At 41.9% G+C, this 25,713-nt stretch overlaps 2 protein-coding genes and 1 pseudogene across 2 annotated transcripts in view; 2 read left to right on the top strand and 1 right to left on the bottom strand.

The window, feature by feature from the left end:
- MCM8 (minichromosome maintenance 8 homologous recombination repair factor) overlaps positions 1–4,223 on the bottom strand; it is a 47,366-nt gene extending 43,143 nt beyond the window's left edge. Inside the window, exon 1 of the mRNA XM_047771698.1 lies at positions 4,051–4,223. The gene's annotated coding sequence lies outside the window, so the exon portion shown is untranslated. The remainder of the gene's footprint in view (positions 1–4,050) is intronic.
- Positions 4,224–4,319: 96 nt separating this feature from the next.
- On the top strand, positions 4,320–16,357 carry TRMT6 (tRNA methyltransferase 6 non-catalytic subunit). Its single transcript, XM_047771699.1, is given in 12 exon segments — positions 4,320–4,639; positions 7,044–7,171; positions 9,078–9,187; positions 9,730–9,821; positions 9,950–10,033; positions 10,303–10,427; positions 11,927–12,141; positions 12,143–12,286; positions 12,680–12,765; positions 13,652–13,754; positions 13,858–13,944; positions 15,467–16,357. Coding segments are annotated over 12 exon segments (1,494 nt in total). The 5' UTR covers positions 4,320–4,511; the 3' UTR covers positions 15,659–16,357.
- An 849-nt stretch (positions 16,358–17,206) lies between these two features.
- Positions 17,207–23,502, top strand: LOC125121892 (EEF1A lysine methyltransferase 2-like; annotated as a pseudogene).
- Positions 23,503–25,713: the final 2,211 nt, after the last annotated feature.

A 25,713-nucleotide genomic window follows, 5' to 3' on the forward strand; every position in this document is an offset into this window, starting at 1 on the left:
GACCTGGGACATTAGGAATACATCCTCACTGCTCCTTATGTCAATCCAGTTTTAGCAGAGATACATAGATATTCTTACATAGGCATCTAAGACAGATATTTCTGGGGAAGTGCAGGAGTGGAACAGGGTACCTACATGTTTCAATCTTTCTTTTTTCCCCCATACGGGCCAAAACAGGAAAGAAGTTAATTTTTGAGAAGATTTACAACTGTATGTAAAAAAAAAGGAACAAGGCCATTTCTAAGCCAATACTGATTAGATGAGTTATCTGGAATGTTTACATAAATTTGTTGAAATACAATAAAGTTTTCCTGAAAGTATATTCATATTTGTTAATATTTTATTATTATTATTAATTTTGGCTAATTATCCCTTCCCACTTTTTTCTACTTTGTACATAGTGAAGTATTCTTTTTAGGGCTAAACCTGAGGCATATGGAAATTCCAGGGCTAGGGGTCCAATCGGAGCCACAGATGTCAGCCTACACAACAGCCACAGCAACAGTGGGATCTGAGCTGGGTCTGTGACCTACACAGCTCAGAACAACACTGGATCCTTAAGCCTCTGAGTGAGGCCTGCGATCGAACCCACATCCTCATAGATACTAGACAGATTGGTAACCTGTTGAGCCACAACAGGAACTCTGAGATACTCATTTTTATTAAACTCAGATCCATAAAGATAATTGCTGATTCAGTAGCAATATATCAAAATATAAATGACCTTTAAAAATGAGTTTTGGGAGTTCCCATTGTGGCTCAGTGGAAATGAATCTGACTAGGATCATGGGGATGCAGGTTCAATCCCTGGCCTTGCTCAGTGAGTTAAGGATCCAGCATTGTCGTGACCTGTGGTGTAGGTCGAAAACATGGTTCGGATCCTGTGTTGCTATGCTGTGGCATAGGCTGGTGCTATAGCTGCAATTTGACCCCTAGCCTGGGAACTTCCACATGCTGTACCTGCAGCCCTAAAAAGCCAAAAAAAAAAAAAAAAGAAAAAAAGACTAGTTAGGACCCAACATTGTCACTGCTGTGGCTTGGGTTTGATCCCTGGCCCAGGAAATTCTGTGTGCCATGGGCACAGCTAAATAAATAAATCTTTTAACAGTTTTAAAATAATTCATATAAGTAGAGTATAAAGCAGTGAAACCATTCTGTACAATACCGTAATGGTGGATATATGAAATCAAGCATTTGTCAAAACCCATGAAACTATACAACAAAAAGAGTGAATCCTAAAATAAACTATGGATTTCAGTAATAACCTATCAATTTTGGCCCATCAATTGCAACAAATGTATCACACTAATGCAGGATGCTAATAATAGGAGAACTAGGGATGGGAGAAGGGAAGAGAATTTAAATAAGGACTCTCTGTACGTTCTGTCCAATTTTTTGTAAACCTAAAACTATTCTTAAAATTAAAATCTATTTAAGAAAATAGTTTACTCATACAAAACAATATAATAAAACTAGACTAACAATCCAATTAAAAAATGTGAAGAGGACCTGAACAGACATTTTTCCAAAGAGACATAGATGGCCAATAGGCACAGGAAAAGATGCTCACATCACTAAGCATCAGGAAAATGCAAATCAAAACCACACTGCCACCTTACACCTGTCAGAATGGCCATTGTCAAAAACACAACAAATAATAAACATTGGGGAGTATGTGAAGAAAAGGGAACCATAGTACAGTGTTGGTGGGAATATTAATTGATGCAGCCACTATGGAAAACTGTATGAAACTTCCTCAAAAAACTAAGAACAGAACTACTATATGATCCAACAACTCCACTCCTGGGTATTTATTCAAAGAAAACAAAAACGCTAATTAGAAAAGATACATGCACCCCAATGATCATGACAGCATATTCACAATAGCGAAAATATGGAGCAACCTAAGTGTCCATGGGTGAAAAAAAGATGTACACACACACACACACACACCCGCCACACACAAGGAACGTTAGTCATTAAAAACAATGAAATTCTCGAAGTTCCCGTTGAGGCTCAGTGGTAACAAATCCCACTAGTATCCAAGAGGATGTGGGCTTGATCCCTGGCCTCACTTAGTGGGTTAAAGGATCTGGCACTGCCGTGGGCTGTGATATAGGTTGCAGACATGGCTCAGATCTGGCATTGCTGTGGTGTAGGCTGGCAGCTGCGGCTCCAATTCAACCCTTTAGCCTGGGAATTTCTATATGTCTCAGTGAGGCCCTAAAAAGACCAAAAAAAAAAGAAAGAAGAAAGAAGAAAGAAAAAAAAAGAAATTCTGTCATGTGCAACATAGACAGATCCGGAGCATTTTATGTTTAGTGAAGTAAAGCAGAGATAGATTACTATATATCTTCACTTATATGTGGAATCTAAAAAAACCCAACGAAAAAATGAATAATAATATTAATATTACAATATAATAATAATACTCTGCTAATACGAAACAGAAACAGACTCACAGATACAGAGAACTAGTGGTTCAGTGGGAAGAGGGGTGAGGGGAGGGGCAAAATAGGTAAAAAGTATTAAGGGGTATAAACTGCCAGTTATAAACTAAGTTAAAGGATGTTAACAGGATGTAATGTACATTACAGGAAAAACATCCAATATGTTATAATAACTTTGAATGGAACATAATACATAAAATATTAGGTCACTATGTTGTTTACCTGAAACTAATACCTTATAAACATTATAAATAATATTTTAATCAATTATAAACAATAATAACTATACATTCAATAGTTCATTCCCAAGGATTAAAATGTATAAAAATATACCCATACTCTAAGGCAATTCATTACCAGGCAGCGTATCCGCATCTATATTTATTTACTTTTTTTTTTTCTTTTGGTCTTTTTTGTCTTTTTTGTTGTTGTTGTTGCTATTTCTTGGGCCGCTCCCGCGGCATATGGAGGTTCCCAGGCTAGGGGTTGAATCGGAGCTGTAGCCACCGGCCTACGCCAGAGCCACAGCAACGCGGGATCCGAGCCGCGTCTGCAACCTACACCACAGCTCACGGCAACGCCGGATCCTTAACCCACTGAGCGAGGGCAGGGACCGAACCCGAAACCTCATGGTTTCTAGTCGGATTCATTAACCACTGCGCCACAACGGGAACTCCTATTTACTTATTTTTATATTTTTGTCTTTTGCCTTTTTTTTTAGAGCTGCATCCACAGCATATGGAGGTTCCCAGACTACAGGTCTAATTGGAGCTGTAGCTGCCAGCCTAAGCCACAGCAACGCCAGTTCTAAGCCGCGTCTATGACCTACACCACAGCTCACGGCAACGCCGGATCCTTGACCCACTGAGCGAAGCCGGGGATCGAACCCTCAACCTCTTGGTTCCTAGTCGGATTCGTTTCCGCTGCGCCACAATGGGAACTCCCGCAGCTCTATTTAAAAAGATTTAATTAATACGTTAATAACTAAACAAGTTCACGATCTTAAGGCACTAACATGGCTTTGATAATCATGTAGACCACATCGTACGTCAAGAAACTGAAGCAAAAAAAAAAAAAAATTAACTACGTGCTTGGGCTGTGGGATGGAAATCCTGTGAAATCAGACTGTTATGATCATTATAAACTACAGATGTGATAAATTCATTTGAGTAATAAAAATAAAAAATAAAAAAATGAAATAAAATTTTAAAAAAATTAACTGATCAACTGGTGACAGAACGAAGCTCAAATTTCCTATCCACATTCCCAGGCTGAAGCTCTCCTTCGACAACGCTACGTCCCCTATCTTTCTCAAAGGAGGTAATACAGTGGGAATAACTACTAAAGAGTAGGACTGGAGAAAGAGGCAAACCCGCCCGTCGAGCTGCTATGCTTGGTCAAATACCTCGCTTCATTTAAGTCTTCTCAGACTAAGTTTTTACTTGCAAAGGATGACAGGTCACAGAGCTCTCTTAGTTCGTGGATGGGCTGGCCCTCCCTTCCTAGCTGGGGGAAGCTCGGCGGAGCGGAGGAGACTCCACGGTCCGAGCTCCTCAGATGACTCTGCCCAAGTCCCGCAGACTCTTCGCCCTCAGCTTACCTGACGTCCCCGGGAGGGGCCAAGGATTGTACGTCAAAGCTGCTCGGGGACCTCAGCTTGTCCACTGAGGCTGCAGTGGGTCGCCGGAATAAGTCTACTTCAGGCAGCCACAACACGGTCTGAAACCTAACTCCTGTCTTCTAAGTTCTTTTTTGGCGCTTCTGTGACGCAACTTCCGCCCGTAGCTGCGGCGTGACCGGAGGGGTGAGATGGAGGGCAGCCAATCAAGGGGATCGGCCAGACGGAAGCGGTGAGGCTCCCGGAAGTTGTCCTGAGGCTCTGACCGGAAAGCGGAAGCGGTGCGTAGCACGTGGGGGAGGTGCAGATTTCTGGGCTCGGCGTCCCCTTGGTTTGTGCGAGGCCAGGCCGCCGGCGGCGGCGACAACCCTAGACGAGGGGCGGAGCGCGGGGAATTAGAGAGTTAGAGAGACGCCGCGGAGCTCAGAGATCGGCTGAGCGTCATGGAGGGCTCTGACGAGCAACCGGGCCCACAGCCACCGCATCCCGGGGATCACTGCATCCGCGACGGCGACTTCGTAGTGCTGAAACGGGAAGATGTGTTTAAAGCAGTGCAAGTCCAGCGGAGAAAGTAAGTCAGATCTCTGGCCTTATGGGTTCCCAGCCCCCACCTTCAGGACACGCTCTCCCTCTTTAACTTCTCTCGGGTCTTCGCACCTAGGCATTTGCATCCAAGACCCCGTTCTCAGCCCCTGGGATCCGTCTCACCCCACCTGTCTTAAGCATCCCGCTTAATCTTTCCACAGAGTTCTTTTCCCATTCTTGGCTTTAGGTGCCTTGCCTCTTTCTCCATCCCTGTCCCGGGGTTCTTTTCCTAGGTTCTTGTCTTCTCTCCTATCTTCTCACAGAACCCCTTCACCCTCTGATCTCACCCTTGTCTCCCAGAGTCCACCCAACGCCCCATCACTACTTTATTTTGTATTCTTGAAACCAATACTTTTTTCTTCTCAGATTTTCTGATTGGAAATGTGTATGTGCTTCCAAGTACATAATTTTGAAAAGTGCTAATACTAATTATTTAAACTTTTTAGTTGAAATATAGCAATGCAGCAAAGTCCTTAGGTCATAAGTTGGATGAATGATTTCAGAGTTACACAGCTATATAGTAACTGTAGGTGAAACTTCGGTTTCTCTCTTGCATTGTCCTTTTAAGTTACTTTATTGTGAAATGTGATTGTTAGAGTGTACTTCTCAATAGTGTGCTCTTTCAGACAAGAGCTTTTTATTTCTAAGGAGACATCTTTATTTCTGAAACATATTCTTTAGACAGTCATTTTGAAACATTTCCATCAGTTTTCTTGGCAGCAGCCATAGCATTAGTTTCCATTTTATTTAGAAAATTAAGCTTTGAGCTCAGCTACATCCCAGGCCAGATTCTCCCTTCACTATTCCTCAAGGCTGCATTCATCTGGTTGTGCAGAAGCAATCCTGGCTCTCTGAGCAGACTCTGCAAATACCACTTTTTCCCAGCAAAACACACAGGGTCCACTTTTCCTGACTAGGGCAGTGACCTCCTGTTAGTCCAAACAGTTTGCCTGACACACCCTGCTTTGCCTACCAGACCAGCTGCCAGAGGGATAAACCCAGCCTAGCTCAGACGCAGGGGCACTCTGCTAGCCTTGGGGTACTCAAAGGATGTGGTGGGGGAGGATGCACATCTGGGCTGAGCTGAGTTTCAGCCTCTCTGAGGGGGTTTATGTCAGTGTATATTTTGAGTATTAAATGTTAATCACTGAGGACCCAGCAAAGAACAAGAATTGACCCTACCCAAATACTTGGAGAGATTCACTGAGATGGTTCAGGTGAGGAGATTTAATGAAGAAATGACAGATATACTTACAAGAGATGTGACAAGGTTTAGAGAACCACCAGTAGAGACTGGTGATACACCCAAGGGTCTAGAATGTTGGGAAGCCTTCAGCATGAAAGGCAGTCTTTGCATCTGTCCTTGTTGGCTTCATGAGAAAGAGATGGTATGGGATGGGGCATAAAGAAAATTACACAGTACGCATCTTTCAGGATTCAGAGTTCTGTTTACGTGGGCCATGTCCTGAAGCTAAGCATGGCTTCCGGAGATCCATTTATTTCCTGGGTAGACTGTGTGGTAAAATGGAAAGAACGAGGCTGCATTCAGACAGGCTAGGACTTGAATCCCAGTTGCCACCATATAATTCAATCTTGGACATGACACTTTTCCCTGAGCTTCAGTATTAATCATCTGGAAAGAGCTGTGTCCTAGGATTACTGAATTGATAATTAAATCAGAAAGTATGAAACCCCTGGCACATACTACCTAACCTCTGATTGACACTCAGTGGATGTTAGTTATCTTCTTTTGAAAGGAAAATTTTTTGTTTTGGTAGGATTTCCCTTTTAAATTTTACAAAGATAAAACTCTGGGTAATGGGAAAAGTTAAAATTGCCTGGGCTTCAGTAGCGCCCCATCAGTGTTAGGCACCACTAACACTGATGTGTATCTGTAAATATCACTTGCCTTTACTGGATACCTTTCAAAGAAAATGGCCAGTGAGGCCAGAGAATTTGTCAAGTCCATGTCATCTCAATGATCGTTAGTTTTGAGATTTTCCTGTAAGTTACAAGAGGTGTCACAATATGTGTCTTAGTGGCCTGGCAATCTTGGCAGCCTTTTATGCTACTCAGGAAATCCAAAAAATCTATGAGTTTGGACATGCTATCACATAGTGCAAATTGGAGCCAGACCAATACCTCTGAAGAGGAGTGTCTCCTGTTTCTTGTTTCTTGTTCCAAATTCAATGTTTTTTTGTGGCTTCTTTGTTAATTTTATGTCTCTGCCCCAACTCAGTTTTCTCTAGTTTGTTTGTTGGTTTATGGTTAGAGATAATGTTGCTGATCTTCCTTTGTGGAAACCAATTTTAAAATAAACTAGATTAAACATATCTTTCCAATACTGAATGCAAATGAGATTCAGCTAATTGATTGCATTTCTTCCCCAGAAAAGTAACTTTTGAAAAACAGTGGTTCTATCTGGATAACGTTATAGGCCATAATTATGGAACCACATTTGAAGTGACCAACGGAGGAATTCTTCAGCCGAAGAAGAAGAAGGAAGAGCCTGCTTCAGGTGCACTATACCACTTAAGATGTATGAAACTGATGATTTTTTGAGCTGGCTACTCAGAAGTCTGTCAACCCCATTTGGTTCTAAATTGCTAGCCATGCTCTCCCCAAAGAAATCTAAACCCATCACCTAAGAACTGCAGCTTGGTAGAGTGAATTACTGATTTAGCCTTTGGCTAATTTTTTAGATACCTTTGAGATACCTGGGTTCTGGCTCCTTCCCACCATTAATCAGCTCTTGAACTTTGGGCCAGGCATTTACTCCCTTGAGTCTTTGCAGCTTCAGTGTAAGAGCAGATATAGAGCCCTTTCAGTGCCCAGAAGAACAGCTTGTGAGGTAGTTGGCACATAGGGCGAAGGATAAGATGTCTGGCTTTGAATTCAATTGACTAGGTTTAAGTTCCATCTTCATCACTTGCCTTTGTAACCTTGAGCTAGTTATTTGGTTTCTCAGGTTCATCTTTGGAATGTATTCAAATTGCTCATCTTTAAAATAGGGCCATAAACACATCTAATGCCCAACCTGTAATGAGTGTTAAATCATATGTACACATAGGAAGTTCTTGTTTTAAAACTTTTTTTTTTTCTTTTTGCAGCCACACCTGTGGCATATGGAAGTTTCCAGGTCAAATAGTACCTGCAGCTGCCAGCCTCCGCCACAACCACAGCAATGCTAGATCTGAGCTGCATCTGCAACCTACACCACAGCTTGAGACAATGCCAGATCCTTAACCCACTGAGCAAGGCCAGGGATTGAACCTGCATCATCATGGATACAAGTCAAGGTCCTAACCCGCTGAGCCACAGTAGGAACGCCCACATAGGAAGTGCTTAACAGTGCCTTGCCTGTTAAAGTAACAGCCCTGTAATTTTAGCTATCATTAATTAAAATTAAACCCTTAAACACTTATTAAAATAAGTGTACTTAAAATTTTTAAAACAATTATTACATTTAAATAGTTGGAGTACTATTGAAGTTCCAATTCAAGCCAGTTTATTAAATACTTTAAAATTAACATTCATATATTTTTTAAGCACCAAATATACTCCAGGCATGACTAGCCACTGTGATTTTAGCAGTTCATGAGATGGACCATCCCATAAAATTTACCTAGCAGTGGGGAACATCAAAAGTAATCAAGTAGATTAGCAAACAGCATAATTTCAGATGGTCATGTGTGCTATGAAGATGATAAAGCAGGGAGGTGTACTGAGGGCTGGTTGAATGAGGTGAGATTTGGCTGAGATGGTGAGGTCAGAGCTGAGTGATGGATAGGATCCACCCACTTGTCATAAGCGCACTCTAGGCAGAGGGAACAGCAAGTGCCAAAGCCCTACATTGGGACCATGCTGGTGGGTCTAAGGAATAGAAAGAAGGGCAGTGTGGCTGAATACAGGGGTTAAGAAATAAGGCCTGAAAAAGTAGCCAGGGGCCAGATCATATACAAGCTTTCAAGTCATCTTTGGAATGTATTTGAATTGCTCTAGGAAGCCACTGTGTGGTTTTGTGCATTGGAATAGATGCACCGATTTGCATTTTAAGAAGAGGACTCTGGAACTTTCCCTGTGGCTCACAATGTAACTACTCACTCTTGCATTGAGTTGTCTCTGCAAGGGCCCTAGTTCGATCCCTGCCTAGGAACTTCCATGTGCCACGGTAGCGGCCACGTGTTTAAAAAAGAGAGAGAGAACTTTGATGTCCAGATGGATTGTAAAGGGGCAAGAGTGGGAAAAGGAATATGAGAGGCTTAGAGTGGTCATGTCAAGAAAGGTAGTGGATTGGGGTGGGGGCACAACTGGAAGGCCAAATTTAAGTGGCTGATGGGCTGGGTGTGGATATGAATGTAGAGGAAGAAAGATTTTTAAGTAATTTTAGATCATATGTGTCACAGAGCAATTTTCTTCCTTAGAGACCAAAGAAGCAGGCACTGATAATCGAAATATAATCGATGACGGGAAATCTCAGAAACTTACTCAAGATGACATAAAAGCTTTAAAGGACAAAGGCATTAAAGGAGAGGTAAAATTCAAAGGACTTTTTGTTTTGTTTGGATTTGGTTTTCAGGAAATTGCCTGGTTTTTAAAGCACACTTTTCCTAAGGTAAAATGTAAAAATACTGTACATTTCTGTTAAAAATAGCTTGGAATGTAAATGCAATTCAGTGTAACAAAGATTTTGTTTCTTACAGGTGGGAATGTAAATGAAAATGACTTAGTAATATTATTAACAAAAGGGAATTCGATAACTTATCAGAGCTTAACTTTGTTCATTTTCAGTAATGTTTTCAGCCAGTGTTTTCAGGACTGACAATTTCCTTTACCTCTTTCTCCCTTTATTGTGTATCTCTGTTTTACTTGGATTTATATGGAATTATGAACTACTTATATTTTAATACAAATTCTAGATAGAGTATAAAAATATAAAGTTTATCCACTTGGACTTCTGTGGAAAAGGGCCTGGAGATTCAGACCTTTGGATACAGTCTGGGGTAAGAAACCTTTGAAGTTACCTGTGCTGTGAAAATAAAATTTCAGGAAATCTACTTGCTCCCTTTCTCATAGGAAATAGTTCAACAATTAATTGAAAATAGTACAACATTCCGAGACAAGACAGAGTTTGCTCAAGATAAATATATAAAAAAGAAGAAAAAGAAGTAAGTAGTTTTTGTTTTGAAAGGATGAAAATATGAAATCTTCCTATAGATTTATAAAATATATCATTAAAAAATAAATTGTTTTTAAAGCAGCTTTTTAAAATTGATGCTGTTTTTTCTTCCCCCAGATACGAAGCCATGATTACTATTGTGAAGCCATCCACCCGCATTCTTTCAGTTATGTATTATGCAAGAGAACCTGGAAAAATTAAGTACGCTTTGTTTCCTTTCAAAACTATAGTTGGGGGAAAATATGTCTTTAAGAAAGTCATGATTTTAAGTAAAATGAAAATCTTGCTCATCTGCATAAAGTGTCCTCCTACTTCATAAATTGTAAGTCCTGTTTTCCTATTGCTCCAAAGCAATCAGTAATCTTAACAACATAATTTTTATGAAACAAGCAAACCAAACTTGAAAAATGATGATTAAAAGAGCAGACTTTGCTTAGCTAAAAATGAATGAATCCTCCTTTTTTCCTTAGCCACATGAGATACGATACACTAGCCCAGATGTTGACATTGGGAAATATCCGTGCTGGCAATAAAATGATTGTGATGGAAACATGTGCAGGCTTGGTGCTGGGTGCGATGATGGAACGCATGGGAGGTGAGATTTAATGTTTTCAAGTTCGTTAAAACCCCACTGTGATTTGAGTAGAGGGGTCTTAAATTCAAAGTCATGGAAAGCGAGGTTGAGTTGCTGTTAATGAGAAGTTAGTGAAACGATTTGGCTGTGCCTGCACAGCTCCAGACTCTGAGACCTTTCTATACTTTCCACATCTCCCAGCCTGAGCTGTGTTGCAAACACAGTGTCCTTTCCAGCTTCTGTATCAGTGGGGATGGTTCTGAGCCTGTTTCTGACTAGTACCTCTATTTAGTAAACTCTAAGACAGCTGGTACTCTTTTTTTTTTTTTTTTTAAACCCATATTGAAGGGTTTGGGTGGGAAGAAAATTACGGAAGTATTTTGTCCTGAAAGAGTACCACATAGCCTGATTTGTCTGCCCTTTCTCTGACTCTTTTGAAGATAAGATATTTTTTTTAGGGCCGCATCTACAGTATATGGAAATTACCAGGCTAGCGGTTGAATTGGAGCTGTAGCTGCCAGCCACAACCACAGCCATACCAGATTCAAGCCACATCTGTGACCTATACCACGGCTTGTGGCCATGATAGATCCTTAACCCATTGAGCGAGGCCAAGGATGGAAACCACATTCTCATGAATACTAGTCAGCTTCTTAACCTTCTGAGCCACAGCAGGAACTCCAAAGATAAGAATTTTTGCTTTTTGTTTTTTAGGGCTGCACCTTCGGCACATGGAAGTTCCCAGGCTAGGGGTTGAATCGGAGCTGCAGCTACTGGCCTACACCACAGTCACAGCAATACCAGATCTGAACCACGTCTGCAACCTGTCATGGCAGCACAGGATCCTTAACCCACTGAGTAAAGGCAGGGATCAGACCGGCATCTTCATGGTTACTGGTCAGGTTCGTTACTGCAGTAAGAACTCCTGGAGATAAGAATTTTGTTGTTGTTGTTGTTGTTGCTATTTCTTGGGCTGCTCCCGCGGCATATGGAGGTTCCCAGGCTAGGGGTTGAATCGGAGCTGTAGCCACCGGCCTACGCCAGAGCCACAGCAACGCGGGATCCGAGCCGCGTCTGCAACCTACACCACAACTCACGGCAACGCCGGATCGTTAACCCACTGAGCAAGGGCAGGGACCGAACCTGCAACCTCATGGTTCCTAGTCGGATTCTTAACCACTGCGCCACGACGGGAACTCCTAGAATTTTTAATTGCCCTCTATGAACATTGGCCTGGGGTGTAGCTGAGAGCCAGTCACCAATCATGTGACATCACAGGGTTTTACTGTAGTGCTAGGGCAGGTACACTTCTTTAAGACTTCCTGTTTACCCATTTGGAATTACATTATCTCCATTGGGAATATTAATAGACTCCAGATGGACCCCTCCAGAGAGGCTGCGTCATCTTCAGCCTCTGAACAGAGTAAAGAGACCTTCAGCCTTTTTACTTACTACCCTGAGGGTCGCAGAGTCTAGAGTTGCCTCCATCGAGCAGATGTTTATTTCTTTTATCTGTTCAGGTTTTGGCTCCATTATTCAGCTGTATCCTGGAGGTGGACCTGTTCGGGCAGCAACAGCATGTTTTGGATTTCCAAAATCTTTTCTCAGTGGTCTTTATGAATTCCCCCTCAACAAAGTGGACAGTCTCTTAAATGGAACGTTTTCAGCTGAGATGTTATCTTCAGAGCCAAAAGACAGCGCCTCAGCTGAAGAAAGCAATGGCACACTGGAGGAAAAAACAGACTTCAGAACAAGAGAATGAAGACAGCGTGGCAGAGACCCAAGAGAGCAGTCACCCAGAAGAACAAGAGACGATGGAAATGATCTCTCAAGACCCAGAATATAAGGAGCCTAAAGAGAGAGGAAGCAAAAAGGATTATGTAAGAATGTTAAGAGTTCCCACTATCCTCATTATCCTTCCTCAGGGCTTCCATTAACTTCATGTAAGCACTGAGATTTGGTTTGGCTTTGGAGCATTAGCTCCCAAGATAGTAAATATCAAAACGGACAGTGTATGTGTGAGTGTACACGCGTGTGTGACTTAGTCTTTGAGATGGAGCTTTAAGAGACAGATGTGCTGGATAGTTAGCTTGATGATGGTTCTATAACATAAGGGCTCTTTTATGTGTCTTCAGCTTCCTCATAAATGACCTCCTTCTGTTGCTTCAGTCCAAGTTGATAAATATTGTTAAAATGTTTTGACAGACCAGTGTTTCCATAAACCCCTGACTGAATGACCTCAGTATGTTGGTTTCTTATTTTTCCTCTTGAAGATTCAGGAAAAGCAGAGGAGACAAGAAGAGCAGAAGAAAAGACATTTAGAAGCTGCTGCGCTGCTGAGTGAAAGAAACGCGGATGGGTGCGTTGATGAAAGAACACAGGCAGTGTCTCAGTACTCGTGAGCTCTGCTTCAGGCAGATGTGCATTCTCTGGCTGCTTGTCTGCTTTGGCTGTAGTGGAAGCAGACATGATGATTCTGTCCTGGGTTTTTAAAGAAAGGAGGCTGCATCTGGCAGAAGTGGGAAATTGATTATGCTGATTTCAGAGTTTTAGAAGAAAATGAAATTTCTCAAGTAGTGGTGCATCAGCTGGGGCTGTGTTGTCCTGCACTGCAGTTGATGTGATACTGGCTGAAGTTGAGGGCTAAGGAAAACCTGACAGGAGAGGTAGATTCGGGTATCTGCAAAGCCAGTATTGCAATGTTGGGTTTATTTCCAGATGATTTTTTTAATCAAGAATGTCATTAAGGAGTTCCCATTGTGGCCCAGTGGGTTAAGAACCTAACTAGTTCAGGTTTCAAGAGGAGGCAGGTTCAATCTCTGGCCCTGGTTGGAGGGTTGGGGATCCAGTGTTGCAATGAATTGTGGTGTAGGTCACAGACACAGCTCAGATCCCGTGTGGCTCTAGCTGCGGCGTAGGCCTATAGCTACAGCTCTAATTTGACCCCCAGCCTGGGAACCTCCATATGCTGCTGGTACAGCCATTAAAAGCAAAAAAAAAAAAAAAAAAGAATGTTACTAAATGCCACATAAAGTTGCCAAGTAGGAGAGCTTATAATCCAGTTTGCCTTTCTTAGAAAGTAAGAGCTCATGATTTTACTCTTTGGAATTTCTACAATGTTGTATTTCACGGTCTTCCTTGTGTGAGTCATACAAATAAATATTTGAACATCTTAAATTAATTTTAAAACCTATGCTCTACTTTGGGGTTATAGAGAAATAATTTGTCTAACACTTTCCTTGTAGTTTAATTGTAGCTAGTCGTTTCCATCCTACTCCACTGCTGCTGTCTTTGCTGGACTTTGTGGCTCCTTCAAGGCCATTCGTGGTCTACTGTCAGTATAAAGAGGTAATGCTGAAACCGAGTGGACAGGGATTCTTGCATCTGAATGTTGATTCTCAAATTGCAGTCCTCAAAATAATTGTTAACAGAACTCTGTTTACATCTTTAGCCTCTGTTGGAATGCTACACAAAACTACGGGAAAGAGGAGGGGTCATCAACCTCAGGCTGTCTGAAACCTGGCTTAGAAATTACCAGGTACGTGTCATTACAGCTGGTCCCAGGGAGCTGCTCTCCTGGGTTGCTGGCTCTTTGCAGTGGTGCTGGAAGTTGTTAACCAAGGATATCCCTGTTTCTGACTACAGAGATGAAAGTCTCAAATTTGAAACTCAGAAAAAGTGCCCTGATCTTTCCTGACCCTTCTTTTTTTTTTCTGTGCCACTGTCTGTTACTTAGTAACTTGAGTTCAGAGACATTTAAAATGCAGACAACTGGGGTTCGTGTTTCCCCAAGGCTTCCAGATCACTGTGGAGAGAATGACCAATAATAGCAAAATCCCTAGGCTAACAAGAAAGTGACCCTCTTCTCTCTGCTGGGATGTCTTTGCAGCAAGTGTTCAGGATTGCCTGGTGGGCTCTGTGTCAGTTCAGGTCCTCTGGAAGGTATATGCCAGGCTAGAATTAGAAGTATAAGAGATTTATTAGAGAAATGCCTTTGAAAGGCAAGAAGAGAGGGAGCAGGATTAGGCCGGGAGAACTGGCAGACCGTGACACAGGTCTGATACCTGTGACACAAGTACTACTCTGAGAAAGTCTTAGCCAGGATGACCATGAACCCTAGAACCAATATTACCCACGGAAGGGGCCCTGTGCTGGGTGGAAATGGTCCAGTCCTGGTACCCAGGTCAGTTATCAACTTGGAAGAGTCTGTAGCCTCCCTGGGTATAAACGCTAGTGCACATCTCAAAGAGGCAGTATCTAGAGGCTCTTGGTTTCTTCAGCTCACAGATCTGGGGTTGTGCCTCCTTGGCTGCCATGGGCCCTGCCCTGTTTTCTGGACATTTTACTTAATTCAGGACCCTCTGCAGCCCTGGGCAACCCTGCCTTTCGCAATGGTCATCTTATTTAGTTGTGGGAACAGGAGAGAATGATTTTTGACAGTTTAGAGTATTGGAGAAGGAAGGCTCTGGATGTATGTCCAGTAGCTACTTCTCTAAAGCACTACACTAACCAATTACACATTCACCACAAGAAACTTGCTTCAGGTTTTTATTTTTTTCTTTCTCTTTTATTTCTTTCTTTTCTTTTCTTTTTTTTTTTTTTTTTGGCTTTTTAGGGCCACAGGTGTGGCATATGGAAGTTCCCAGGCTAGGGTTTGAATCAGAACTGCAGCTGTCAGCCTGTGCCGCGGCCACAGCAACACTGGATCCAAGTCACATCTGTGACCTACACCGTAGCTCATGGCAACGCTGGATCCTTAGCCCACTGAGCGGGGCCAGGGATGGAACCCACATCCTCATGGATACTAGTCAGATTTGTTTCTGCTGAGCCACGATGGGAACTCCCCAGTTTTATTTTTCAAAAGAAAAATCACTTAAGTCAATTACTCTGCTTTTATATGTACTGTCATGTGAAGGAAGGAACTCCTTGGACACTGGTCTGATTAAATTAGTCTCTTCAGGAAAATCTGTGTCATTTAATTCTTATTTCCAGCATGTGTTTTGTTAACATGGGCTTTTTATCTGCTTAGGAAAACATGAATATCTTTCTGTCTTGATTAGGTTTTGCCAGATCGAAGTCATCCCAAACTACTGATGAGCGGAGGTGGGGGGTACCTTCTCTCAGGCTTCACCGTGGCCACAGACAATCTTAAAGCAGACACTAGTCTCAAATCCAGCACCAGCACTTTAGAATCATACAAGACTGAAGAGCCAGCAGCTAAAAAACGGAAATGCCCGGAGTCTGACGCTTAACCTTTCAAAGATTGCTTTGATTTTTGTTCTTAGGCATTTTATAGTTAGGATGTAAACTTTAAATGCCATTACTAATTGTTTTTTCATAGCCTAAGAATAAGAACATGTCTATATACCTGTTCCTAGGAAGGACAAGTAAGCCTTTTGTCCACCTCTGATGCAGATGGATTTGGTCTGTCAAAACCTGGAGCCAAATCCCCAAGCCTAGAATAAGCAGTGGACTAGTATATGGCCAGTTCTGTTTATTTCACAAAAATTCTCTAAGTACTTTTAGTACTCTGTGCAAATATCTTGAGAATTTAGGCATCTGAAAAATATATTTATACAAGATGTTTGTTTTTATGTTAAGCTAAGTGGAATAACCTGCCATCAGTGAAACTTGGGTACTAAAAGGAAGGAATTTGTGGAAGAATTTCCTCTGTTTGATTACACTCTCTTCAACCTAAGCAATATGAATGTGTGTGAGATTTACAGTACCAAAAATGTCCACCCTTTCTCCCCCAATGGAATAAACTTTTTAAAAAATGTTATATTTTATTATTTTATAGTTGACGACCTAGGAAAGCTCTGAATATTTATTTTACTGTTGTTTTTGTCCATAGAAAGGTGTAGTAGGGTAGTTTTTTGCATTAATATTCCAATTCCTCTCTTTGTTCCAAATAAAATTTTGTGTGCTATTCAATTAAAGGCAACAGAAATTCTTTTCCCTCCCCAGAGACTTAGAGCAATAGGTACTTGCATATGGATGTTGGTATATGCATATACATATGCATATTTGTACACACACACACACAGAATGCATTGTCTGTGTGAACAGTAACAAAGTTTAGTGCTGGACTTAGACCAATCCTAATTGCATTAGTGTCACTCTTTGTCAAATATATTTTAAAGTGCCTTTTTTGATTATTATTAATGCTGGTTTGTTGAACTTTGGCATGACTAGGTGGTTATTAGCCTCTCTAAGCTCTGAAAAAAATGTAATCAAATTATTTGGTCATCTGCTGCAGCCAAGAAAGTGTTTGGAGGAAGCCAAGGGTCCTGTCCATTTGAGAGTCTGAGTCTTGGTCACTAAACATACTAATTGTGTATTGTCCACATCATTACAGATGCAAATCACCCAGCAAGGAGCATCTCAAAAAAAAAAAAAAAAAATTGTGGAATTCCTGTCATGGTTCAGTGGTTAATGAACCCAACTGAGATCCATGAGGACCTGGTTTCCATCCCTGACCTCACTCAGTGGGTTAAGGATCTGGTGTTGCCATGAGCTGTGGTGTAGGTCACAGATGCGGCTCAGATCTGGCATTGCTGTGGCTGTGGCGTAGGCTGGCAGCTATAGCTCTGATTTGACCCCTAGCCTGGGAACCTCCATATGCTGAGAGTGCAGCTCTAAAAAGATGGGGGGAAAAAAAAGTTGCTTCTTCCTAATAGCATGTACTATTCTAAAAATGGCCAGTGTGATTAGCAAGTACAGTTCTGATTCTTTTTTTCTGAAACCAGTTGCTTTTAAAGAATAAAAGCATTTCCTACTGTGATCTGTCTGACTTAATGATGCTGTCTGATGCCGCGCTCACTGGCTTTCACCTGATTGTGACAGGTGGTTTACACAAGAAAATCTCACCAAACACATCCTTACAGACAGTTGTCACCCACATGCAACCAGTCAAGTTTGGTAAAAGCACAATATATGCACAGACTGGATTCAGTAGTGGCTGGTGCCCACTGGTCACTGCTCGAACCACCTCCTGCTTGAAACTCAACCAGTTTTCAAGCCCCATCCCATTCCATTCAGTCTGGGGGTCTGCACTGCAAAGACTCTATGTGCCCATATAGGTACCCCTAGTGTTGACTTGTGGACTACTTCATGTACCGGGTTAACTCAGAGTTAAACTTAACCTGTTGCTCTTTCCTCATTCATGTAATTTACTTCATCTTTGAGGATCGATGACTTAATTCAGTGGCTTGAAAATTTAGTGTTCACCAGAATCCCCTGGGGGGCTTATTAAAACACAGACTGCTGGGTTTCACCAAGTTTCTAAGTAAGACTGGGATGGAGCAGCAAATTTGCATCTCTTAAGTTTCCAGATAACACTGGTGTTGCTGAATCAGGACCCATGCTTGAGAAACACCTGTGTGTACAGCCACATCACAAGTGTCTTGTTTATAAAGTACCTTCAGAGCAGATTAGTAGGTAATGCTATGACTAGTATACATCCAGTCACAAGGAGAGTTACATGAAATAGGACTTTAATGACTCCGTTGTGGCTCAGTGGCAACAAACCTGACTGGTATTCTTGAGAGTACAGGTTCAATCCCTGGCCTTGCTCAGTGGGTTAAGTTTTTGGCATTCCCATGAGCTGTGTTGTAGGTTGCATACGAGGCTCAGATCTGGCATTGCTGTAGCTGTGGTGTAGGCTGGTGGCTACAGCTCTGATTTGACCCCTAGCCCAGGAACTTCCATCTGCCAAGGGTGTGGTTTTAAAATGACCAAAAAAAAAAAAAAAAAGGTGGTGCAATGGGATACAACTTTGTTTCTGTGGAAGTGCATGTTTGCTCCCTGGCCCACCAGAATGGGTTAAGGATCCAGTGTTGCTGCTGCTGTGGTGTAGGTTACAGCTGGGGCTTGAATCTGATCTCTGGCCCAGGAACTTACGTATAATGTGGGTGCAGCCAAAAGAAAAAAGTAAAGACAAAATCATCTTGTAATGTCCATCTTACTTCTCCATTGGATTAGGATATATACACTGGTGCCAGTTAGAAGATTTTGTTGTTGTTTGGGTTTTTTTGCTTTTTAGGACTGCACCTGTGGCATATGGAAGTTCCCAGGCTAGGGATCTAATCAGAGCTACAGCTGCTGGCCTATACCACAGCCACAGCAACACCAGATCCAAGCCTAGTCTGCTAACTTCATTACAGTTAATTTCATTTTCTTTGTATATAAATATATATATATATATACACACACATTCATATATATATTCTTTATGTATATATATATTCATGTACTCAGTACAAAAGTCTACGTTTTTACACCACTTTTAAATGAATGTTACTACATTTATAGGTGTACAATGATCATCGTGACCCAATTTTATAGCATTTCCACCCCAAACCCTCAGCACATCCCCCCACCCCCCAACTTGTCTCATTTGGAGACCATAAGTTTTTCAAAGTCTGTGAGTCAGTATTTGTTCTGCAAAGAAGTTCATTGTTGTGTCCTTTTATTAGATTCCACATGTAAGTGATAGCATTTGATATAGGTGTCTCACTTACTGACTTCACTTAGCATGATAATTTCTAGGTCCATCCATACTGTTGCAAATGCCGTTATTTCTTTCCTTTTCATGGCTGACTAATATTCCATTGTGTATACGGACCACATCTTCTTTATCCACTCCTTTTGTCAGTGGACGTTTAGGTTGTTTCCATGTCTTGGCTATTGTATATAGTGCTGCAATGGACATTGGAGTACATGTATCTTTTGGAGTCATAGTTTTTTCTGGATAGATGCCCAGGAGTGGGATTGCTGGATCAAATGGTAATTCTATTTTCAGTTTTCTGAGGAATCTCTGTACTGTTTTCCACAGTGGTTGCACCAAATTACATTCCCACCAACAGTGTAATAGGATTCCCTTTTCTCTACACCCTCTCCAGCATTTATTGTTTGTAGATTTTTTTCATGATGGCCATTCTGGCTGGTGTAAGGTGGTACCTCATAGTATCCATGAGGATGCAGGTTTGATCCCTGGTCTCACCCAGTGTTTTATTTCAGTAAGCTATGATGTAGGGCAGCAGCTGCAGCTCAGACAAGGAGGTTGGCTCTTGCCGCTATTATTCCACATAGTTTTGGAAGTCCTAGCCATGGAAATCAGAGAGGAAAATGAAATAAAAGGAATCCAAATTGGAAAGGAAGAAGTAAAACTACCACTATTTGCAGATGACATGATACTGTACCTGGAAAATCCTAAAGACTATAGCACCACTTATTGAAGGGACTGTCTTTTCTCCATTGTATATTGTTTCTTCCTTTGTTACAGATTTCTTTGACTGTAGGTGCATAATTCCGGGCTTTCTATCCTGTTCCACAGATCTATATCTCTGTCTTTGTGCCAATACCATATGTTTTTAATGACTGTAGCTTTGTAGTATAGTGTAAAGTCAGTGAGCCTGATTTCTCTAGCTCCATTTTTCTTTCTCAGGATGGCTTTGGCTATTCTGGGTCTTTTGTACTTCCAAACAAACTTTAAAATATTTTGTTCTAGGAGTTCCCGCTTTGGCTCAGTGGAAACAAATCGGACTAGCATCCATGAGGACACAGGTTCGATCCCTGGACTTGTTCAGTGGGTTAAGGATCTGGCGTTGCCATGGGCTGTGGTGTAGTTCGCAGACGCATCTTACATCCTGCGTTGCTGTGGCTGTGTCACAGGCCAGCAGCTGCAGCTCCGATTTGACCCCTAGCCTGGGAACCTCCATATGCTGCAGGTATGGCCCTAAGAAAGACAAAAAAAATTTTTTTTGTTCTAGTTCTGTGAAAAATGTCCTTGGTATTTTGATAGGGATTGCCTTGAATCTGTAGATTGCCTTGGGTAGTATACTCATTTTGATAATATTGATTCTTCCAATCCAAGAGCATGGTATATGTTTCCATCTCTTTGTGTCATTTTGATTTCTTTCATCAGCGTCTTATAGTTTTCAGAGCATAGGTCTTTTGTCTCTTTAGGTAGGTTTATTCCTAAATATTTTATTCTTTTTGATACAATGGTAAATGGGATTGTTTCCCTAATTTCTCTTTCTGATCTTTTGTTGTTAGTATATAAAAATGCAGTTGAGGAGTTCCCGTCATGGCGCAGTGGTTAACGAATCCGACTAGGAACCATGAGGTTGCAGGTTCGGTCCCTGCCCTTGCTCAGTGGGTTAAGGATCTGGCGTTGCCGTGAGCTGTGGTGTAGGTTGCAGACGCAGCTCGGATCCCGCGTTGCTGTGGCTCTGGCGTAGGCTGGTGGCTACAGCTCCGATTTGACCCCTAGCCTGGGAATCTCCATATGCCGTGGGAGTGGCCCAAGAAATAGCAAAAAAAGACAAAAAAAATGCAGTTGATTTCTGTGTATTAATTTTGTATCCTGCGACTTTGCCATTTCTTCTAGGTTGTCTGTTTTATTGGCATATTATTGGCATGTAGTAGTCTCATGATCTTTTGTATTTCTGTGATGTCCTTTGTAACGTCCCCTTTTTCATTTCTTTTTTTTTTTTTTGTCTTTTTGCTATTTCTTTGGACCGCTCCCATGGCATATGGAGGTTCCCAGGCTAGGGGTCTAATCGGAGCTGTAGCCACTGGCCTACGCCAGAGCCACAGCAATGCGGGATCCGAGCCGCGTCTGCAACCTACACCACAGCTCACAGAAAGCCGGATCGTTAACCCACTGAGCAAGGACAGGGACCGAACCCGCAACCTCATGGTTCCTAGTCGGATTCGTTAACCACTGCGCCATGACAGGAACTCCCCCTTTTTCATTTTTAATTTTATTGATTTGAGTCCTTTCTTTTCCTGATAAGTCTGGCTAAGGGTTTATCACTTTTGTTGATCTTTTTTGTTGAGCATGATAGTTTGAGAAAAAAGAATATATACACGTATGTGTGATTGGGTCACCTTGCTGTGCGGTAGAAAATTGACAGAACACTGTAAATTAGCTATAATGGAAAAAATCAAAATCATAATAAAAAATAAAAAAATAAAACACTGGTTGTAAATATTGCCAGAGAAATAGTAAATACTAAGAAGTATGTCCTTAAAATCTGATTATTAACATCCACATTGTTGAAGTTCCCCTTGTGGCTTAGCGGGTTAAGAACACAACATAGTGTCCATGAGGATGCGGGTTCAGTCCCTGGCCTCACTCAGGGTTAAGGATGGGCTAAGGATCCAGCATTGTCACAAGCTGCAGGTCACAGAGGCAGCTCAGATCCAGCATTGCTGTGGCTGTGGTGTAGGCCAGCAGCTGCAGTTCCAATTCTACTCCTAACCCAGGAACTTCCATATGCAGCATATGCAACCATAAAAAGAAAGAAAAAAAATTCTCTTTGTTCTAAATGTTCCTGATTTTGGAATGTATTTAAGTACAGTGCTACAAAGGCTCTAGGTGCATCTGATATTACTTGAGGTAACTCTACGCTAGTATCAATTTTTGCAAAATAAATTACAGATATTTCTTGGACTTAATTATGAAGCACAGGTCAAATAGCAAGGAATGTGGGTAATTGGTAAGGCTGTTAACTACCTGCATTAATGTTTACTATGCATTCACTGCTTTTTGACCCTTTTTGAGGGAGTGCAAAATCTTTGAAACACAGGAAATTAATATCGTGTACTGTCCCCTGATTTTTTTAAATCTTTCACAGTTCCATTAATAACATGAATTTTTGGAATTTATATGAGATTTTAAACAGGACTGGAAAGATTTTGACATTTCATTTTCACATTGCCACAAAGTTAACAAGGCACAAAAGAAATTTTGTTTCAAAATGTGGATGGGCTCAATATATTGTATGTTTGGTCCACTTAGTGTTATCATCCTAGACCAACACACTTGGAATACCAGAGAAATTAATCCAGAGTGAGAGCAGAAAGTCCTTTGCCTTCTGGGAGTACTTTTTCTAAACAAATAAGTGTAAGTAAATTGGCCTCCGCAGATCTTTTCCGTCACCTGTGAGTGACATGAAGTAGCTATAAGGTGACATAGGGTGATAGACTCAAGGAAGAGAGGAGGCAAAAATAAGAAAGAATATAATTGTTTAAAGAAGGGTCAGCAAACCCCAGCCTATGGACCCAATCTGGCTCACTGTCAGTTTTTTGTATGGTCTCCAGCCAAAAACCATTTTTTCCCCATTTTTAAATTTGGCGGGGTGAGAGTGGGGAGGGAGGGCAAAAGAAGAATTTTTTGACAAGTGAAAATTATATGAATTTCAAATTGCTGTAGCTATAAATGAAGTTTTATTGGAACATGGCCACATTAATTTGTTCGAATATTATCCAGGGCTGCTTTCATGCTATGACTGAGTTAAATAGTTGTAACAGAGACCATATGGCCCTTGAAGGCTAAAATATGTGCCATCTGGCCCCGTAAGGAAAAGAAGGCTGACCATGGATTTAAGTGAAGTGATGAATGGACTAGGACAGTAGCATTTTGAAGTGTGATGAGAGCTGGTTTGAAGCAAGCAGAGCAGTGGTGCTGGGGCCCGAGGTACAGTCCAAGGGGGCAGCCATTGGGGACCTCAACCACTGGGGACCTGAGAGCACTGGGATGCTGTCTATGAGAGAGAACTGCAAACTTCCTAAGAATATGGAGATATGGGAGAAATCCAGTTTGAAGTAGAAGGTATGAATTGACCAAGGTTGATGAAAAAACACAGAATTCCATTGAATGCTGCTTGACAGTGAAATTGGAAATGCCAGAATTTGGTTTCCCTAACATTCCTGGAATAGATACAGCTTTCCACAAGTATTATAGAGAAAGAGGGTTTATCTGATGTTAAGTTGAAGGTCAAAGACCTTTTGAATCTTTCTACAAAGACCTCTGGATTTTATATTAAAATTGCCAAAGGGACTTCTGATGCTTTAAGCCTTAATCCTGACAATCCACTTCAGAAGATGAAGCATTATGTGACATCTCTCTCCAGAATGTTTAAAAGTCAAAGACTTTTTTTCTAAAGTATAATATAATTTAACCAAAGAAGAGTTTCTAAATGAATTCAGTGAAGAATTAATTTTTCAAAGAGCTACTGACACCCAAGTTCAGCTTTGGAGCAGATCTGGAAACTGCGTGGCAGCACTGCTTTTCCAAAAAACATGAGACTCTCCCTGGACAAATTCATTTAGCTTTGTGGTCGTTGTTTTTTTTTTTCTTTTTAGGGCCTCACCTTCACCACATGGAAGTTCCCAGGCTAGGGGTCGAATCGAAGCCACAGCTGCTGGTCTATGCCATAGCCACAGCAATGCCACACCCAAGCTGCACCTGTAAACTACACCACAGCTCACAGCAACACTGGATCCTTAGCCCACTGAGCAAGGCCACGGATCAAATCTGCATCCTCATGGATATTAGTTGGTACTAGTTGGGTTCATAACCTGCTGAGCCACAACAAGAATGCCTAGTTTTTGTTTTTGTTTTTTATGGAGCTGCACAGCTAAGTAAACCTGACACAGAAAATTCAAGTGCAAATACATGCTACTTTAATAAGCACACAGGATACACATATTGAATAAATGTAATGGGTTGATAAAAAAAAATAAAATCAGGAGTTCCCTTCATGGTTCAGTGGTTAACGAACCCAACTAGGATCCATGAGGATACGGGTTCGATCCTTGGCCTCCCTCAGTAGGTTAAGGATTCAGCGCCATGAGGTGTGGTATAGATTGCAGACTTGGCTCAGATCCCATGTTGCTATTGCTGTGGCTGTGGCGTAGGCTGGCAACTGTAGTTCTGATTCGACCCCTAGCCTGGGAACTTCCATATGCCCAGGGTGCTGCCCTAAAGAGAAAAAAATGAAAAAAGGAAAAAAGAAGAAAATCATGAGCACGTAAGTGGCTCAGTGCTAGAGATAAACCAAGAATAACTAAATTTTTCTTCTGTATTTGAAATGTAAATACCTTACCTTCTGATAAAAAAAAACAAAACTCCTGTAAGTGCTGAAAGAGTTAAAAACTTTAAAGCAGTAAATGAATTTAACAGGAAAAAGAAAAAAGATGTAAAGTGAAATCCAAAGCTCCTTTTCAATCCTTGAGACCTATTAGAACTCTGACCCCCCTCCATGTGACAGTTTTCCTCTCCTGGCTTCTAGGACATCACGCTCCTGGTTCCCTGCTACCTTTTTAGCCTTTCTTCCTCCATCTCTGTTGCTGGTTCCTCTTCATCTCTGAGATGAATGTTAAGGAAATCATCAGTGTGTCTCAGGGCTCAGCAATTGCCCTTCTTCCCTTTTTTATCTACGCTGGCTCCTGGGTGTGGGATGTTCAAGGGATTTGGGAACTGATCAAAGAAAAAGAACCACAAGGTGGCAGGAGCACACATCCACTTTACTGTGTGATGGTGATGGTCCCGTAGGTTTGCAGGGTGAGGAGGGAGAGGTGTCTCTCACAACAGGAATCTGTCCGGAAGATACACCAAGGGGGCGCCTCTCAGGGGTAGAAGGGCAAAGAAATCCTAGGCAAGGGGAGTTAGGGTGGTGTCTTTGCTGTCTAGAACATGCCACACAGCAGCAGGGCAGGGAGCGGTGGGTCAGAGAGCCCCAAGGCTCTTACAGCTTCTGAGGATTGAGGTCTATCTTGTAGTCATATGGTGCTATCTTTTTTTTTTTTTTTCTGTTTTCCATTTTAGGGCCACTCTAGTGGCATATAGAAGTTCCCACGCTAGGGGTTAAATCAGAGCTGCAGCTGAGGTCGATGCCACAACCATGGCAACACTGGATCCGAGCTGTATCTACGAACTACACCACAACTTGAGGCAATGCTGGATCCTTAACCCACTGAGCAAGGACAGGGATCGAACCTCATGGACAGTAGCTGCGTTCTTAACCTGCCGAGCCACAACGGGAACTCCACATGGCTCTATCTTTTCAATGGCCAGCGGATGCTGGGTGTAGCTTGGCAGAGGCATAGAAGTTGGGCCCTGAATGTCCAAAAATCTGCTCCTTTGGGCTGTGTTTAAAATATATAGTTGTTGGAGTTCCTGTCATGGCGCAGCAGAAATGAATCCGACTAGGAACCATGAGGTTGCGGGTTCGATCCCTGGCCTTGCTCAGTGGGTTAAGGATCCGACGTTGCCGTGAGCTGTGGTGTAAGTCAAAGATGCGGCTTGGATCTGGCATGGCTGTGGTTGTGGCGTAGGCTGGCAGCTGCAGCTCTGTTTAGATCCCTAGCCTGCAAACCTCCATATGCCGCGGGTGCGGCCTTTAAAAGACAAAAGACAAATACATATGTATATGGTTGTATAAAATTTGAGTGTATCACTGGCAGGCTTTTGAGATAACAGACCTCAGCCTACAGTGAAGAAACAAACTCGGGG

The sequence above is a fragment of the Phacochoerus africanus genome, chromosome 3, assembly GCF_016906955.1.
Source record: "Phacochoerus africanus isolate WHEZ1 chromosome 3, ROS_Pafr_v1, whole genome shotgun sequence".
NCBI lineage: Eukaryota > Metazoa > Chordata > Mammalia > Artiodactyla > Suidae > Phacochoerus > Phacochoerus africanus.